We start from the raw sequence: 20,138 nt of genomic DNA, 5'->3' as shown, positions 1-20,138 counted from the left end.
TGTGCTAAATTCTTTTTATATGTCTATGACATGCACTGACCACGAGGGGGAAGACTATCAATGCAGGAGCTGCCGAGCTGCGGTGACTTGGCAGCTGCGGTTCTCGGTTGATGCACCCAGAACCAGAGAGGAAGGAGCCCAATTCCGGGGTGCATCACCCAAGAACTGACCTCTTGCAATCTGGGATCCCTCAGGGAAGTCAGAGAGCCTGTTTCAGCCCAATCTCTGCAGGCCAGGCCAAATGACCCCAGTAGTGCACGAATCCATGCACCGGGCCTCTAGTTTATTATAAAGTTAATTATAGTTTTAAAAAATTATAATTGGTGAAGGTATGATAAATACCCAGAAACAAACCCAGACACATGGGAAACCTTATTTTGGAAAAAGCTATTACAAATCAGAAGAGAAACAATTGATGATTACTTAATAAATGGACCTGGGACCATAGTTTAAAATAAACATGCAAAAAAAACATATAACTAGTTCTCTTCCTCATATGTACAAAAGTAAAGTCCAGATGAATTTAAGACAAATATAAAAACAAAACAATAATGCTTTTAGGAGAAAATATAGAAAAAAAATTATATGTACTTATATGAGAGAAAGATTTCTCAATGATAACAAAAATAGACTATAAAGAAATTTTTAAAATCAACTAGATTAAGACTGCAACTTTAAAACAGATAAACAAATAATTAGTGCCTAGATTAAATAAGGAATGTCTGCAAATCAATAAGAAAACCAAACATCCCAATCCAAAATAGGCAAAGGATATGAATGACCAAATCATGGGAGAGGAAATGACCTATAAACATATAAAAAGGGGTGTGCTCGGCCTCATGAGAGTAATTAAGGAAATGAAAATTAAAACAACAAAAAAGATGAGCTTTTATCTCACATCCCATCAGAGTGGGAAAAAGGGAGGTCTGTCAAGACCAAATGTTGGCAAGAATGTAGAGCAACGGAAACGTGCTGCTGATGGGTGTATAAGTTGTTAAAAACATGTTGGTAGGTAGAATAATGTCCCCCCAAAGATGTCCACATCTTAATCCCCATAATTAGTGAACATGGTATGTTTTATTGCACTGAAGATGGAATTGAGGGTGTTATATATATGTTAAGGAGAAAATCCTAGATTATCCAGATGGACTCAATGTAAATCACAAGGATGCTCAAAAGTGGAAGAGAGAGGCAGAAAAGAGAATCAGAGAAAGAGGTGTGATAAGGGAAGCCGGGTCAGAGAGATGCTATGTTGATGACATTGAAGATGGAGGAAGGGGACCCTAAGCCAAAGAATTCTGGTGGTGTCCTGAAGCTAGAAGAGCCAAGGAAACATATTCCCTCCTACAACCTCCAAAAAGGAAGCCAGCCCCTTCCAACACCTGAACGTTAGCCCGGTTAGACTCACGTCAGCTTTCTGCATTGTAGAGGTGTCTGATAATAAATTTGTGTTGTTTTGGACTACCAAATTTTTGGTAATTCCTTATGGCAGCATTAGAAACCTATTACAACCACTTTTCAAAGAAATTTTAGGAGATCTAGAAACTTTCCCAGGGACACACCCACTGCTTTGCTACCTTAGTATATGGTCTAGTGACCATCAGCATCACCTTCAAAGTTAGTAGAAATTCGGATTCTTAAGCACCACCCTCAATCGGCTGAATCAGTATCTGTGTTTTAACAAACACAGGTGATTGAGCTCCAAAGCAACCCCAGAGCAGCCTCCCACATATAGACAATGAAATAGGTATAAAAATTACAGCACTATTGGTAAAAGCAATTGTTAATAATAATATATCTTTCAACCACAGAGCGTGTGAATAAATTGTTGCATACTTATGTAATGGAATACCACACAGCTGTAAGAATAAATGGAGAGCTCCTTGGAGATAAACCTTCTAAGTAAGGTCAAATGGGGAAAAGCTGTGTTGCAAAGAAATATATTCAATATGATACAATAATATAAAATTTAAAGCATGCAAAACAATACTATAAAATGCTTATTGATACATATACATGCAATTAAAGTGGAAACAACACTCATGAAGATGGTAAATACTAATTGCTTCTGAGGAGAAAAACAAATGAGTGGGATGGGAAGCAATTATGCCATAAGGTTAAGTTTTGACAAAGCTGGTTGATAGGTATACTAGTGCTCCTTACAGTATTGTCTAATGACTTTGAATATTTCATAATTTGAAAGAATATACTAATTTATTAATGGAATTTATAAGATTTCTACATCAAAGTGTCGTCATCAGTTTATAACTCAAAAAAAAAATGTTCTTATGCATTTACTTTTGTATTCTTTGATTGAAATTCAAGCTAGCTGAAAAATGACTAATCTGGAGTTTTTCCCTTCAAGGCTCCCAGGGAGTATTGTACCAAAAAGCCTTACACCAATTTCCCATCCTGAATTCCAACAACAGTCCCATTCATCATGACCTTTTGCAGAGTTGATCAGTTTGTCTATATAACTAAGCTCTATGATCCAATGTGTTCTGTATAGATTGGGCATTGCATTTAAAATTCCTGATCCTTTAAGGAAAAGCTGTTACTAAAAATAAACAAAATAAAACAATATTTTTCAATGCATACATTAAAAAAAAAAAAAGAAAACCTGAATATTTCCAATACCTTGTACTCTATGGGCATCTGATTAAAATCTGTTTGAGGCCAATTCTGTAAACCACATATGGAAAAAGCAAGACTCATTATTTTTTGTCACTCAAATACATTGTTTGATCTAGAATCAGCCTTATTAAACTTAGCCATTGACATTCTGAAAATGCTGGCCTTCTTTCCTCTATTCTCATATCTAAATGTCCTTTATATATGAACTAGAGGCCCAATGCACAAAGATTCGTGCAATAGGCCTTCCTTCCCCTGGCTGCCAGCACCGCCTTCGCTCTGGCCAGGAGCCACCTTCGGCCTTTGAGTGCTGCCCAGAGGCCCGGAGCAGCCCGGGCGGGGTGGAATGCCATCTTTGTCGCATCAATTTGCATATTCCCTCCTTATTGGCTGTGGGCACCACCATCTTTATCATGAAGTGATGGTCAATTTGCATATTCTGTCTTTATTAGATAGGATTTGTCCCCACCATTTAATAAAGGTCTAAATATGTGTAATTACTGCTTATTTGATTCTTTCTGTGCATATTTTCTGTATACAAAGCTGAATTTAAAGTAAACAGAGGCAGGAAAATTCTTGTTCAAGAAATCCATAGGAGCCAGTTCTCCCGAGACAGTTAAGAACTTGAGAGGATTTTGAGAAAAAAATCCATACCATAAAGTGATAGGCAGATGTTTCCCATATGTTGTTTGCAGATAAATCCCTGTAGTTTATACAATATTTTTTCTTGAGATTTTGCCATTTTAAATCCAGTTGTTCATACATGTCTTTGAGGCAAATCACATGTGACAAACAAGCTGACTCTAAACTTCCCTTGAAATAGTGCAGAAATTAGAGATTTGAATTTGCTTTGCTACTCTCCAAACTTCTCATAAAAATAAGGCCTAGCCTCCATATGTTGATTGTGTAAGTCATATGCCTGGTATTTATCAGGAATGTGCACACATTCCTCAGCAACTTTTTTGCTGTCCTTCAGTTCCATGTAGGTTCGTGCTTGTGACACTGCTTAATTTACATTTAAGCAACTAAATAGCCGGGGTCCAACCCCAGCAGGTCCAGGGGTCCCCAAAGGTGTGGACGGAGTCGGTGAAGAAGGAATGACACGGAGACAGCGTTCAGTTGATCAGCAGCCTAGCCAGGATCTCCAGCCAGGATCTCCAGCCAAGTTCTGGTCTGGATCTCCAGAGAGGTTCTGCTTCAGATCTCCAGCCAGGTTCAGTCACCAGGTTCTAGTCAGGTTCTCTTGCCATGTTCTATAGTCAGGTTCAGTCCAGGATCTATTGCCATGTTCTCTCCAGCGAAGTTCTTCTGTCTCCAGGCTCCCTGTAGGTTCTGTCTTCTGAATTCTGTCTCATGAGTTCTGTGTTCTGAGTTCTGAGTGTTTCTGTCTTGTTACAACTGTATTTATACCAGTTGATTCAATCCTATCAATCTCTATTACAAAGGTTAGGGTGTTTCTTATCTCCATTCCAGGGAGAAAAGATTATGTAGTTTAAGCATGATTGTTCGTAGTTAAAGGGATTAATTACCCGCCTGGCACTTAGTTGAGGGGTTTTATTCCCTCCCTAACTTCAGGGGAAAATCCCTACCTGGGGATTCAACCTTTCTTGGAGAGGTGACCTTGGTTAAAACACAGTGCCAAGAAGGTGAGCAAACATATTAAGAACCGTATGCCATATATGCCAGGTCCCTTGAAACAGCAAGGATGGACCGGCTCCCGGCACTAAATGTTCTCATCAGGAATTCTTTATCGGAACTGTTTCTTCTGAAGGGTGTGGTCTGGTTACTGTCAAAGTTTCCTCTCTCCCCATGGTGCATTACCCAGGAAAATTTTTCATTAGATATAACACTGATCACATTATAAAATATTCTCTTTTATGGATTTGGCTTAAATTGTGCTTTCACAATTTTTGGAACTAAACAGCGTAAGGTACTGTTATTTTCAGCAGAAGACTTGGGCATCAGCTCGTGCTATATATTGCATTCTGTGCAAAGGTGATTGCATTGCTAGTAATGTTATTTCTAGGGCTCATCCCTTTATTGTTTTCTCAACAGGCAACACCATGTTGTTGAGGGTGTTACCTGCTGTGTATGAAAAGCAGCCTCAGCCAATTAACAGACACCTGACAGAACTCCTGGCCTTGATGTCACAGCTGGAGCAGCCAGAGCAGTACCATCTCCTGCGGCTCCTGCACGTAGCCGCGAAGAGAAAGCAACCAGAGGTAAAGAGTACAGTATGCACTTGATGGTCCACACAACCACGCATGTTTTGGGGCATGTGAATAGGATGTGTACTTCCGGTTAACTCTCTCATAGGCCTACACATGCTCATCCACCTTTTCTAGAGTCATAACAGTCAGGAGGGTGATGGCAGAAGTTGGATACTACCTGGGGTTACTCCGTCCTGAGAAACAAAACCAATCGGATTCATGTGTGCGTGTACTATTTTATTTATCATGAGGAATTGGCTTATGCCGTTACTGAAGCTGAGGAGTCCCACACTCTGTCACCTGCAAGCAGAGGATCCGGGAAAGCTAGAGATGTAGGTCAAGTGTAAGTCTGAAGATCTTAGAAACAAGAGAACTGATGGTGTGAGTTGTAGTCCAAGTCCTAAAGCCTGAGAAACTATGGGATGAACCCATGGGATGAACCCATGTCACCCCAATAAATTCAATTTAAATAAATAAATAAATAGATAGATAAATAAATAAATAAATAGATAAATAAATAAATAATCTGGGGCTGACACTGGCTAGATACCTGTCCCAAAGCCACATGGGTCAGTCCAAGCTACATCGCAAACTCAGTCTAAATCTCACCAATGAGATCTTTTTATCTCAATACACTCAACAATTGAGGCTGTAAGGCTGTGGCTGGAAAAGCCTATGGTAGGTCCAGAAGCCACAGCAGAAGGTGGCAGTCAGAAAGGTGAGCTGGGCAAGACGAGGAGAATTGAACTGAACAAGGAGGAGAGGGTGGCAACAGATTCCTGCAGTTATTGTGGGTGCTGAGTGTGGATCCCAGAAGGAAGAAGCAAGGGTTTGGGAAGCATCCACAGTGGTGAGAATGGGCCCTGCCTGTGTCAGGATCCTACCTGGTGGGAAGAAGCTGTGGCAGGTAACTCTCCATCACTTTGTTTCCCATCAACGCTCACCTTCATGTTAAGGCAGCCCCCCCTTGCCTCCTTCGGTCCTCAGCCCATCAATTGCTCACCCTTGACTGCTGAGGGGCACAGGCAGTGAGCTAGAGGAACACCTGATTCACCTCCTCTCTCTTAATTTGTTCCTTAATTAGACAGTGGGCAAAGGGAATGGGAGGAGTTCAGACAAAGGGTTTACTGAGAGAGGACAGTGAAATATGTGGCAACAATCAGAAACGAGGACTAAGGCTTTCAATGATAGTCTAGCTAGTTCAATTAATTTCAGATGAAATAGGAAGCGAAAGGAAGAGGTTGTTAACCTTGGGAAATGTGGGTGAAAGCAATGCTTTTCTTTCTGCATAAAAGCTGTGCCAATGCTCTGTAACCTGGACGTAAAGTGCGTGGGTTCTCCAATGAGGGCAAAGTGCAGGAATGCCTTCCTCACTACCTACCTTCTGTGACTGGTGATAACCTGTTTTTCCAGGTATGGGGGGGGGGGGTCAATAGTCGGCCCGTGAGAAAATATCTTCTCTATGTACAGCTGAGTAGTCCATGAGATTGCAAACAAGGCATAGCTTCACCATCAACCATACGTCTGTTAGCTTCCACGTGGCTGGCGGGGCAGGTGGTGCCCTTCCTCCATCACTGCCCTCTGGGTATCCCCCTCTCAGGAAACCATCCTTCCTAGGTGAAGACAGGCGGTTCCTGGATGGTGATTCATGGCTGGAAGCTCCAGAGAATCCTCCAAGTCCACTTATAGGAAGAGGCTTGGTGAGCAATGTTCCAAGTGGCTTTCTGTAGCAAAGTCTGCATTCTTGGCTCCTAAAAATTATGCTGTAGTGGAGCCAATGAGAGGGACAGAATTTAGTAGCACATGTGAGTATATCTATTATTATCCCCAGGACGTGGGCTTCTAGCCCTAACGGCAGCAAGTGGCGAGTTCAGCCCTCCATTGTTTAATGTCCAGACCCAGAGGAACTCCTTTTGTGGTCTGGTCTCTAGAGAAGAGAGTCATTTTATAGGATTTTTTTCTCTCAGCAGTGTAGAGCATTTCTAGTTACATACCGATTCCTACAGCACCAAACACAGGATCATTAAGCTGACATGACTCAGAGGTCACTTTCGGTATTTAAAATAGATGTCAGTTGCAAAACTGACATTAAGAAGATAGTGTTAAAAGGGCATGCACAAACACACACAAACACACACACACATATACATATGTGGACACACACACAATAGCTGTACCTTTTATTCTATGCATTTAAGTTATGGTGCTATGCTTCCAGATGGCCCTACCCACAAGGTGCCCATGGCCTGGGATGAGATATGTCTACAACACTTCAGTTCAGTGACAGGATACTAAAATTGTCAGCAGACTGCTGTGGAAGCAAAAAAATCTAATCTAATAAAAGAGACACATGCAAATTGAGTGCACCTCCACTATGCCCCAAGCCACACCCACCAGCCAATCAGAGCGACTATTTGCAAATTAACCCAACCAAGATGGCGGCTGTCACCAGGGAGCTGGAGCAAGCAGGATGCTTGGTTGCCCCTGCGATGAAAGAAGCCAAGCTTCCCGCCTGCCCTGGCCGGCTGTGGCCTCTGCTCAAGGCAACAAAGTTTCAATTACAGAAGATAAATAAATCCCAGATACCTGCTTCCAGCCAGCCTCCACTGGGAGCTTGGGTGGCTGGGGACCGTGGCCAGCCTGCAGACAGCCATCCGTCCCTCACCCAGGATGGCCACACCCTCATGGGGTGAGGGTCCCTGCTGGGGGGCTTGGCCAGCCTGCAAACAGCCATCAGCCCCTCACCCAGACTGGTCAGGCACCCCAGCAGGACCCCCCACTCTGAAGCAGGTGTGGCCAGCCTGAAAATAGCCCTCAGCCCTTCACCCAGGCTGGCCAGGCACCCCAGGGTGCACCCCTACCCTGAAGGGTCTGTGGCCAGTGTGCAAACAGCCATCAGCCCCTCACCCAGGCTACCCAGGCACCCCAGTGGGGACCCCCACCCTGAAAGGGGTGTGACCAGCTGCAAACAGCCATCAGCCCCTCACCCAGGCTGGCCAGGCACCCAAGCGGGACCCCCACTCTGATCCTGGACACCCTTCAGAGCAAACCAGCCAGCCCCCACCCATGCTCCAGGCCTCTATCCTATATAGTAAAAGGGTAATATGCAAATTGACCCTAACAGCAGAACGACTGGGAATGACTGGTCACTATGACACACACTGACCACCAGGGGACAGATGCTTAATGCAGGAGCTGTCCCCTGCTGGTCAGTGCGCTCCCAGAGGGGGAGCTCTGCTCAGCCACAAGCCAGGCTGATGGCTGCCAGTACAGCAGTGGTGGTGGGAGCCTCTCATGCCTCCTCAGCAGCACTAAGGATGTCCCACTGCAGCTTAGGCCTGCTCCCCGCTGGCAAGTGGACATCCCCCGAGGGCTCCTGGGCTTCCAGAGGGATGTCTGACTGCCAGCTTAGGCCCAATCCCCCAGGGAGCGGGCCTAAGCCAGCAAGCGATCGTCCCCCGAGGGGTCCCAGACTGTGCCCCCGAGTGCACAAATTTTTGTGCACCGGGCCTCTAGTCCTATATAATAAAGAGCTAATATGCTAAATAGACTGAACAGCAGAACAATCTTCCAGATAACCTTCCAGATAAAGCCAGGGCTGCGAGGGCCAAGCCCCTTGCACAAATTTCGTGCATCAAGTCTCTATTAAAAAATAAAATAAAAGGCAGTGATTAATTCTGCTCAGAAAGAAACAGAGAAGCCGGGGATAGGACCCTTCTCTGGGCAACTTGCTCTACAGGGTCCTGGTCTGGACCTGGGTCCCCACCCTGTTCCCATCCACTGCCCCACCTACAAACACTGTCCAGGTAACTCACAATCCCTTCTCTGCATATCTCCATCCTGCTTCCAGGGCTTGTGCAGGCCTGTTGGCTGGGGCTGTTCTCCCAAGGACAGGCCATGTTAAGTGTGACTCCACAGGCCCGAAGGCTGTGGCTGGAATATCCACAGACATGCATAGAAGACTCCTTGCAGGGCAAAGCCAGGGGTAGGGAGGGAAGTGAGGGGCAAGGAATGAGGGCTAGGGGTCATTTCCCCCTGTTCCTTCTACAAAGGCCACAAATTGCAAAATCCAGCCAAGCCTCCCAGATTGCTATAAAGGCATATGTGTCAGGTAGAAGAAAAGGACTTGTGTTTTTTTTTAATAACTGCTGAATATTAGGGTGTGGCCTGGGGACCTCCATTTGTACTCTAGCCCCAGGTCCTGTATGTGTTAGGATGGCCTGGAGGAAAGGCTTCCCAGAAATAGAGCTATTTGAGATTGACTTTGCAAGTATGTGTTCAAGCCACTGTGGGTAGTCAGTGGCATGCTGCTGAGTCAGAGGGTTCACGGGGGAAGAGGCAGCAGATCTCCCCATCATCCCATGGCACTGGGATTCTGGTCGTGGGCTGTGGGAAATCTTTGAAGTCCTGACATGATCAGATGGGGTTTTAGGACAGTGAATCTGATGGCAGAGAGGAGGCTGAACACAGGGGAGAAAGACTTCAGGCTGGGAGGCCAGTTTGGAAGCTTTCTCAGTGCTCCATGGAATGGGGCTTATGGCCTGAACCAAGGCCACACCAGCTGGCCCTCTGCCAGCCATCCCTATTGTCTGAGTGGCCCCTCTCTCTCAGCAAAGACAAGCTTCTCTGAGACGTGAAGCAGGGCCAGCGAGGCAGCACTGAAAAGACCAGACTAAAGCAATGCCCTGCGTTTGGAAAATTCTTCCTTATCCAAGAATAACCCATCTGAAGCCCAAAGCACCCCTTCCCCATCACATGCATGATAAACTCTGAGAAATATCTGTCTTTTCTATCACCACCATAATAAACTTTGGGTTATCAGGGAACTAGAGCAAATAATCAACTTTTATCTAACTGGTAAAATTGGTATCACTTTATTCACATTGCTTGGGCATCTCTCCTCCTTGCTTCTTTTATGCATTCAATTCTGGTTAGGCCTTGAATCTTCATTTTTTCTTTCCTTCTTTTCCTTTTTTATTTTTCTTTGCGGGGCAACCGACATTATATACTCTTGCGTGCCTTGGAGGGTATGATGGAATTAAAATGAAATTGGCATGACAGGGAGCACATGTCACAGAGACCGGGGTGTTCCGGGAATAAGACATGAAGAGCAGGGACAGGGAAATGGAACGTTATAGAATGGGACAGGAAGTGTGTAAGCATTTTCCATTCCTAAAAGCCTCGAGTTAGGTGTGCTGCCATGACCCGGAGCAGCTGGCTGACACTTCTGCCATGTGTGCCAGGGATCCCTCGTGGCTTCCCCTGAAGGACATACAATCGCTCCCAACGCACAGGCAGCATTTACTGAACTGTTCATTGCTCTGTGCCAGTTACCAGAAACTAGCCCAGTCCTTTCCTCCAAAGTCCTAGATAGGAATGTAAACTTTAAATTTACAGGTAAAGACAATTTTACTTATCTCAAAACTGTCTTCTTTTATGTCTCTATTACTTATGCTGCATATGGCACATGACAGTATATACGTGTACACATTGTGTACAACTAACTATTCAAGTATATGGGAGGGTGTGATTATCCAAATGTTACCCTGTACAATCATTTAGACTTGCCTTTCTTTGATGTGTTCCTGCAACTCACCCTCCTGGCCAGGCTCTATGCTAGGCACTGAGTATACCATGATGTACAAAATAGAAATGATTCTTGACCTTGTAGACCTTTCAATCCAGTCTGCAAAAACAGACATCTAAACCAGCAATGAGAAGAAAGCGTGAGAAGGACCCGCTCAGGCCCATTTAGCGTATGATTGGAGCTTCAGGAGGGACACTGGACTGAGAAGGAAATCTGAGGAAGGCTTCTTAGGAATTCACAGCTAATCTGAGGCCTCTGAATGACTGGGAGTTACCCAGCAAAGTTGGGGCAATAAGAATTATAGGCAAAGTGAATCACATGAGTAAAATCCCAGTTGCAAGAGAAAAGTTAGCAGGTCAAGAAAACTTAAAAAAAAAAAATTTAAACTTTTTAAAGACATGATTGAAGTGTGTGATATATGATGAGATCTGGATGGGGAGAGAGGAGAGTATGTGGCTGAGAAGATAAGCCTAGAAAGATGGATAGGAGTCAGTTCAGAAAAGGTCAGCTAAGCCGCCAGCCTGAGAGCAATGGCAAATCAGTGAGGTATTGTCAGCAGGGGCGGGTCACCATGGTGGCCACACATGGGGAAGGGGTTGGACAGACAAGACTGAAGGCAGAGAGAACACTTAGGACGCTGTTAGGATAACCCAAATGCAGAGTGATTGGATCAGTGGTCTCAACTTAAATGTTCCTGCTGAGAGAGGACTTCCCTGACCCCCAGCCTAAATTAGGACCCTGGGGCAGTCTCACAGCATGGAATTTTCTCTACATGGAATGTATTACTAAATGTATTATATGCATTTCTGTTGCAATTATTTATTTTGCTAAATATCTCCTTTCTAGGTAGTGATTTATTCCATGAAGGCCTGTTATACTTATTAGCAACTGTAACTCCAGCATCTTGCAAATAAGAAGGACTCAGTAAATATTTGTGAGTGTGTGAAAGTCCACAGCCAGCGTGGCTTTCGGGGTTCAAAGGCTTGGAGGAAGAGCTGACACACAAATGACACACAAGACGAAATATTAATTTTGATACTGGAGGAAACCAGAGGAAAACTTGACCATAGCAGTCAAGTTCTCTTGAGTCTCCATTCCCAGCTGCTTTTGTTAGCTAGAATACACAATTGCCTTTTAGGAATTCAAACAGACATATCACTGGTAATGTTTAGTAAACAGTAAGATTGTCAGGTTTTGGGGGAGTTTGCTTTAGGCCATTGAGTCAGCAACAAGTAATAAAATGTAAATATTCACCCTGTGAATATCAAAAGGAGTACCAGCTAGCCTTCTGTCAGACTCCTCACATTTATATTAATTACTGTTGATCTTGGTTTCCAGCATGAGTGAGTGGACAGATGAATGGAAATGAGAGGAGTGGACAGATCTGTGGGATACTTGGGAGATGGAATCAATAGGACTGGATGATTGAGGCTGCTGATAAGGGAAAAAGTCAGTCGCCAAGAATGAGTCTCGGATTTCTGGCTTGAGTTTCCAAGCAGATAAAGGTGTCACTTACGGAGAAAAGAGACACTTGTGGCGAAGAGGTGGGAAAAGCGGGTTTGAGGCAGGGGCCGGATTGTGGTTCTGCAGACTGAGTTGTGCAACGGATTCGGTTTTAAATCCCAGAAGCTATATTTCAAGTCTATTTTACAAAAAAGGTAACAAACCAAAAAGGCAAACCAACAACAAACGAAAGAAATAAGTATGTAGAAGGATGGATGAACCAATAGTTTTGGCTTTTATTCTTTTTTTCTGCAGGTTGTCCTTTCTAATTATCTTATTTTAGCAGACAAAACAATTTGTTAAATTGTCAGTATGCAACATGCCTGTGTATTAACATAGTGAATTTATTCCACACAAAAATTCACATTTTTCCTTAATATGAAGTATTGTATCTTTATATTCATAAAGGAATTAAAATACAGAAAGAAATATTAGGCAATTGGGAATATAGTAGAAATTGTTTTATTTTCATAATTTTTATCATATTACATTTTTTAATCAAAATGGAAAACTAAAGAAAACAAGGGACATCTCTTCTGCTTTCTTATTTTTATTGTTAAATGTTTCCAAACCAGACCAGCCGGTGTGGCTCAGTGGTTGCACATTGACACATGCACCAAGAGGTCACCGGTTTGTTTCCTTGTGAGAGCACATGCCCGGGTTGCCAGCTTAATCTCCAGTAAGGGGTGTGCAAGAGGCAGCTGATCAATGTTCTCTCTCATCCATGTTGCTATCTCTCCCTCTCTCTTCCTCTCTTTCTAAAAATCAATGAAAACATATTTAAATGTTTCCAAATCATATTTCTCCAATTTGAAGGCTTTGATTAAAGGATCTCTTATGTACTTTGTCTTTTAAATTAGAGCTCTCATGGTGGTTTGGAGGAAAATATAACACTTCTGATGAGGACATAACACATCAAAACTTGATTTATGAACAGCAGCATCTAAGCGCTTATAAACTTTACTCTTTAATAGCACAGCACAGGTTAAAAGAAAAAGAAACTGAAGTCTCTGTAATTTTATTGTAAATTTAAAATTCCAGACTTGGGAAATTTTTTTTTTAATCTTTAATTTCTTTATTGGTTAAAGTATTACAAGTGTGTCCTCATCCCCCCCATTAACCCCCAACTTCCCCCCTCCCCCCACACTCATGCTCTCATCCCCCTGTTGTCCATATCCATTGGTTTGGGCAGACTTGGGAAATTTGCTTTAGTTCCAAGGGTAATAATCTCAGAATGTGCTGAGTTCAGATTTAATAAAAAATATATATATATTAGATTGAATCTGATTTAATTAATTGTCCTCCTCGTTTCTCTGTGTTCCCCCCTCTCCTTTCTTTTCTGTAGGTGGTTCAGAAGTGTATTCCTTTCTTAATCGGACATTTGAAGGACTCAGCCCATAGTGATGTCATCCTAAACATCCTCATAGAGATTGCAGGCTATGAACCCGTGGCCCTGAACAGTTTCCTTCCGATGCTGAGAGAGATTGGTGAGAGATTCCCCTACCTCATTGGACAGATGGCCAGAATTTATGGAGCTGTTGGGCATGTGGATGAAGTAAGTTTGGCTTTTTTTCCCCCTTCTCTCTCCATTTCCTTAAATTCCATTGGCACTCAGTCCATTGAAGCTCTATGGCCTACACATTTTTCCTGGGACTTCTGAGAGTTCCCATTTCTTTTTGAAACTTTTGCATGGACAGTGGCCTCTGTGTCAAGGCCACATTATATAGCAGGGCTACGTGGAAGGTTCAGGAAGTGAGGATTTCATTGCTGGAGTGGCACCTGAGGAAGGGAAGGGTTAAAATGGAGAGAGCAGTATGACAGATTCAAGACCACCTTATAATAACAAAACCAATAAAGGAGTTTCATCTCATTTGTGGTCGCAGTTCTGCTTAACCCAGTAAGCAGAGTCAGAGACTCCCTATCTATTTATATAAAAGCCTAAGTGACTGGAATGCCTGAAGGACTAGAATGACTGGTCACTATGACGTGCACTGACCACCAGGGGGCAGATGCTCAACGCAGGAGCTGCCTCCTAGTGGTCAGTGCACCCCCACAGCCAATCTTCCATGGCTGGCCAACCTCCCCTGGTCCCTTCCCCCGTCCAGCAGACCCTGGCCGGCAGCCAGAAGGAAGGCCCCAGCCCGCAGCTGGAAGGCCCCGATTGGCCCTGACTGCCAGCCAGGCCTAAGGAGCTCACCCATGCACCAATTTTATGCACCAGGCCTCTAGTTATTAATGAAAGCCCATGGCTATCCTGTCAATAGGGGCCTGGAGGCAGTATGCTTTGCGCCCTCTGGGTGAGGTTACTTGGGAGAGTGAAATAAACATTCGTGGATATTAAAAGTCCTAGCCTAAATATTAGCATGATGGAATCTTTTAGCAGGGACCACAGGATGCCATCAGAACTCATGGGGATTAGGCGACTAAGAAAGAATTTCCAGAAGTTCAAGTTCTGAAGGGTGTGTGCATGCATGTATACACACACATACATGTATGTCTGATGATGTTATATTAGGATTTAGGATCTTTATCTTTTAAAATAAAAGCAAATATATAATTGATAGAGGGAAACTTTTACCCACTTATATATAATAGTTTCCTGTAAGATAAAAGAGATTTTTCTAGCTCATCAACTCAACCCCTTGATTCTACACAGGAGAAAGTTAAAAACTGAAAAAGCTAGGTAACTTACCCAGACCGAGCTGGCTGGTGACTCAACTGGAATTAGATCTTTGGTATTTTTTTGAGATTTTTTTTCAAATGTTGCATCCAAATGGATCTTTGGTTCTGCTGAGATTTGTAGAGAGCCTGGTGAGTGCTAGGCATCCTCCTAGTGCAGGGCTCTGCCCTCTAGCTTCCCCAGAGAAGGTGGGAGAGCTGAGCTCCCAAGCAGCCGGCACATGTCAACATAAGGGTGGATCTTGTAAAAGGATTACTTTGGTAGGGACACGCTGCTTAGTCTAATCCCTTTCTGTCCATTCTGTTGGGAATGTCTCACGCCTGCCACAATCTGTCTTCTGGCAACACTTCCCGTGCCGTCGTCACCTTTGCTGCCAGAACTGGCTTAAGTGCCCAAGTGCTTTAAGGCCAACTTCAGCTGACAGCTGTTTGATTGGATCTGCTGATCTTGCAGATTTTTTTTCATGGACTGAAAAATGCAGCCTCTGATGTAGAAGGCCCTGGAATCTTTAGAAAGTATACTCTTCCTGTGCTTTGATGGTGTTCTTTTTGTCACAAATATATTCATGATTCATTCAAGTGTAGTAATGCACATTGGAAATGACTAAACTTCCCACAGAAAAGGTGATCTATATACATTTTAAAAAAACAAACCATTAGCCACATAACAATTATGTCACTGTAGTTTTTTTCTGACCTAAGGCAAACCTGAGAATGGTTTATTAGGTGATATTGTGTGATACCAGGTGGGAGCAGGATGAAGGGATCCAAATCATTTTAAGAATCACTTATTTCAGCCCTAACTGGTTTGACTCAGTGGATAGAGCGTTGGCCTGCGGTGAAGGGTCCCAGGTTTGATTCCAGTCAAGAGCATGTACCTTGGTTGTGGGCACATCCCCAGTAGAGGGTGTGCAGGAGGCAGCTGATCAATGTTTCTCTCTCATTGATGTTTCTAACTCTCTATCCCTCTCCCTTCCTCTCTGTAAAAAAATCAATAAAATATATTTTTTAAAAATCACTTATTTCAGAATTTAGAATATCAAAATCTCTCTCTCTCTCTCTCTCTCTCTCTCTCTCTCTCTCTCTCTCTCTCTCTCCCCTCTTGTCCCCCGCCACCAATCTCTCATTCTCATGTTTGAGGGAGAAAGTATTTATTTTCCGGTGGTTCTGATTCAGCTTTCCAGTAGAGAACGATTGTAGAGCAAATAATTTCATATGTATCTGTGTGTAAGGCAGTGATGGCGAACCTATGATATGCGTGTCAGAGGTGACATACGAACTCATTTTTTTGGTTTATTTTTCTTTGTTAAATGGCATTTAAATATATAAACTAAATATCAAAAATATAAATATTTGTTTTACTTTGGTTGCAAATATCAAAAAATCTCTATATGTGACACGGCACCAGAGTTAAGTTAGAGTTTTTCAAAATGCTGACAAGCCGAGCTCAAAACGTTCGCCATCACTGGTGTAAGGATTACATGGGAAACCTTTTTTTTTTACATAATACAAGTTTTTGGGCCCTATAGAATACCCATTAAATCAAAATTTCCAGGAAAAAGACCCAGGACTCTGGATTTAGGGGACCCTCTACCAGAGTACTTCTGATGCAGTTGTTTGTGAATCAGTATTTTATATCCTTTGACATAAAGAATTTAAAACATTTTTCTCTTTTAAATTTAGAATCAGGCCTTGTCCATCACCCTTCCTGCCCTGCTTCCATCAAGCCATGCTTATCAGTTAAAACTTTTCCAAACTACTGGAAACTATCGTACTGTAGACTAGGTGAGGCTGAGGGTAACACAACAATTCAAGACAACAGTAGCCTAAACAAAGATACACATCTACTTCTCTTGCACATACACAAGTCTCAAATGCAGTCAGTCTGGAACTTCCTGTGGCAGGAACCCAGGGTTTTTCTGCTTCGTTGCTGTATCATTCTTGAGCACATGGCTTCCATCTCATGGTCCAAGATCACTAATCATCTTTACCTATCAAGTCAGTATTTCAGCCATCAGAAAGGGGGAAGGGGAGAAAGACTTTTCCAGACAGTTAAACAAAACCTATTGTTTATATCCCATTGACTAAATAAAACTAAGCTGCCCCTGACCATCTTTAGCTGCAAGGGAGGCTGGATTCAGGAGGCCACGTGCCCAGCTAATTGAGAGAACAGGGCAGAAAGAATGATGGAGGACAACGAATGTGTATGTTGCTGATCGTCGAGTCATTTTATTCCTCTGGGTCACTTTTCTTAAAAGTAATGGTTTATACTGGTTTAGCTCCCTCTGGCTCTGATCTTCTTTGATTCCTTTATTCCATTCCATTTAGCATCAGCCTGACAAGATTACCTATAATTGTCAGCCAGGCTCCTTTACTCGGGAATAATGCCCTTGTTATTGGTTTCTAATACCTAAATATCACCTTTAGAAAGTCCTTCTTTTAACTTTAAAGAATGCTAAAGTTCAGATGTTCCAAGAATAAATATAGTAGTCTAAGCAGCCATTAACTGTTTAATTTTAGTGAACCTATTCAACTCTTTAAAAATCTTGTGGAGCCATATTCCTAAAGACCAAAACCAATAGGCAAGATATATATGTATGTGTATTTCTACCTAGCCTCTTTCCAAAAAGAACAGGAAATTACTGAAGTACAGTGCCAGGTGGGTGTGAGGGCAGCAGTTGAGTGTGGGGTCCTGGACATCTATGGAGAAGGAAACTGCAATAAAGAGGGAGCAGCAAGAACTTTGTCCTGAAAGGGCTCACCACTCTCTGTTTGGAGAGCTTGATCTATGGTGAGATAAAGGGATAAGAAAATACATGAGATATGGAAATGTTTAAAGTGTTAATGGTAAGACAGTCATAGTGATGCTCATGAGGAGGCCAAGGGAGGCCTCAACCCAGTGGTTGTGTCTAGGTTCTTGTTACCATGCAAGAAAGAACTCAAGAGTGAGACAGAGAGGTTTAGCAAAACAGCAGATTTATTAGTGACAATTCACACTTAAGAAAGAAGTGTGGGCAAACTCAGGCAGCGAGTTACACTGAGGGGGTCTGGGTGGAGGTTTTTATCAACTATGGTCAAGGGGAGGGAATGGGGGTGGTTCCTGGTCTCTGAGGCGGGGGGAGGGGGCGGGGAGGGGAGGTTGTCAGTGCAGCTCATCTCAGTCCCTCTTCTCCAGATGATAGCAGGATGATCTGGAGGGCTGAGAGGCTTTAAAACTGCCATGTATGTCAGCATGGCTGCCAGCTCTGGCTGAGACTAATTTTGTTTGTCTTATTGGTTTCTTATCCCAGGAAATTGGGAGAGTGGCAATGGAGGAGGGGTAGGGGGGAAACAGGTGTCTGGCCACACATCATATCCACAGTGTTCTAACTTAGAAGGGGAAGGGAGAGGTAGAGCCTGAGGCCTTTGTTCCCTATGCCAGCTTTCTTGCCTCAGTAGGACCCTAGTGACCTAAGGCCCTAGGATCCTCTCTTCATCGGATCCTGGACTAATCTAAAAATTGACTTAATTTGAAAAGTTTCTCTTTGACACCAAAGTGAAAATTTCAGATGCATTTAGCGGTTCCAAGTATTACATGATTTTGTTGCTAAGATTGGAGAGATGTTAGAAATGAAGAAAAGCTCATCAAATGTTGAGTATCTTGCTCCAACTTTTGAAATGCACAATCTGAGACTAATTGGCTGCTACTGTTCCATCCTCCCTTGTTGCCTGGCTTCTGGCGAACTGCACTGTTTGATCTGTAAGGGGAAGAAGGGAGTCTCCTGGGAGTTTGCAGGCCAGAGATGGTCTCAGGGGTAGAATCAGCTCAGAGGCAATCACACAAGTTATTAATTGACTTATGCTTCACCTTCTGTGCTTGTGCGAAGGCAGGTGTAAGAGCTCTAGGGCCAGTTATGGGGAACCAGATGGGTGTGTCATTCAAATCAGGGCCCATCTGAGTGGGCAAACTGCTTCAACAGCTTGTTGCTGCATCATCATTTTTCCGTCTGCATTGCACCCAGCCGAGGGAAGTTGCATAAAACAAAAATTAACCCTACAGATCCTTATTTTCTCTAACTCCCAAATTACCTCACGGATTTTTTTTGCCCAAATTTACATGAAAATATGCTTAATAGCCATAAAACTATTGTGTCACTGTAGGAGGCTATACAGTGACTCACAGGGCATTTTCAGGTACATGCCAACATCCAATGCCTAACTGTTGGATGGAGAGTGAAACCGGAAGGACCAAAGGGCAGAGAAAATTTCTTCTGGGACAACGGAAGAGTTGTTGCCCCTGAAGTGCAACCTTCCTTGGTGCTGTCTCATAAAGAGCACAGCTGGTTCTTCACCATGCCAAGAGTCACCCCATTTCTGCAGAATGCTCTGTTGAACAAATGTATAAATAAGAAATGTTATTTTATTAGCTATGTCCTCAAGATGTCAAAATAACGCGGGTCCTTTTGTCTTTCTCAAATGAGAAGATTGCCATGGAGACCTCTCACATAACAGCAGAAACGACTTCTTAGTAGCACCTTAGGGGCCATCCCCAGACATCATCCAGATAATTCATATAAAGCCCTTAGCTCAGTGCCAGGCACATAGTAAGTGCTTGATACATTTCAACTAATAATAATAACAACAGCAAGCAGCAGCAAAAATATAATGAAAACTTGCCTAGCGCTAGAGGGCTAATGAGGGAGGAATGTGCTCCTCCCCACTCTACTGCATCTTTTGTAGAATTACCAGTTTTCTCCCTAAAAATACAACTGTGATCTCACTTCCTTGCACAATCCCCTGCCTATAGGATGGATACTAGCTAAACTTCTTGCTTTGCCCCAATCTTCCTTTCTAGCTTTAGCTCTTACCTGTCCAGGTTACTCCATCCCCCTATATTCTGTCTACTAGCATTTAACATCCCTCCCTGAGCACACCTTGCTCTGAAATGTCCTGATCTTCACAATCTATCTTTCTGCCTGGATAGTCTCCACACCCTTCTACTACTTATCTTTTCAACCCAGATCAAAAGTCGCCTCCTGTGTAAGTTCTTCCCAATTGCCTCAGGCATCTAGTCACCAGCCTTGCTCCCACCACACTTTGGCTGTACCTCAAATGTCATACCAGCTTTGCCATGTTGTAATTTGCTTGTTCATGTCTATTTTTTCTTCATGACTCTCTGAGCTCCCAGAAGGAAGGAATTATATCTTACTGATCTGAATTCACCTTTGGCCAAAAGAATAAATGAATAATTGAGAATACTGTTAATTAAGGATTTGAAGGTTGGATTCTCACCAACCACTTTTGTTGAATCAAGTCTTATTTCTTTTGGGAGACATACTTATCACTTAAGAAAAAGGAGAAAAAATATTAAGAGGACTGTTGATACTTCAGAGCTTATACAATTTATCTCTGTTATCTAATAGCTGAGAGATGAGTTTGACAGGAGACATGGAGTGATTAACCAGAAAGCATGTGATGAGGCATGTCCGTTATGATTCTAAAAGATTCTGGATCCTTGGAAGGTGACAAAGGGAAAGATGATATTGGGT

At 43.1% G+C, this 20,138-nt stretch overlaps 1 protein-coding gene across 3 annotated transcripts in view; it reads left to right on the top strand.

The window, feature by feature from the left end:
- VEPH1 (ventricular zone expressed PH domain containing 1) overlaps nucleotides 1-20,138 on the top strand; it is a 208,360-nt gene that overhangs the window by 51,512 nt on the left and 136,710 nt on the right. For all 3 annotated transcript variants that reach the window (XM_059686883.1, XM_059686885.1, XM_059686884.1), the window contains exons 5-6: nucleotides 4,687-4,853; nucleotides 13,277-13,486. In XM_059686883.1, coding sequence (XP_059542866.1) covers nucleotides 4,687-4,853; nucleotides 13,277-13,486 — 377 coding nt within the window. The remainder of the gene's footprint in view (nucleotides 1-4,686; nucleotides 4,854-13,276; nucleotides 13,487-20,138) is intronic.

The sequence above is a fragment of the Myotis daubentonii genome, chromosome 3 (assembly GCF_963259705.1).
Source record: "Myotis daubentonii chromosome 3, mMyoDau2.1, whole genome shotgun sequence".
NCBI lineage: Eukaryota > Metazoa > Chordata > Mammalia > Chiroptera > Vespertilionidae > Myotis > Myotis daubentonii.
Note: the sequence above shows the minus strand (reverse complement) of the source record. Positions and strands in the feature narration are given on the sequence as shown.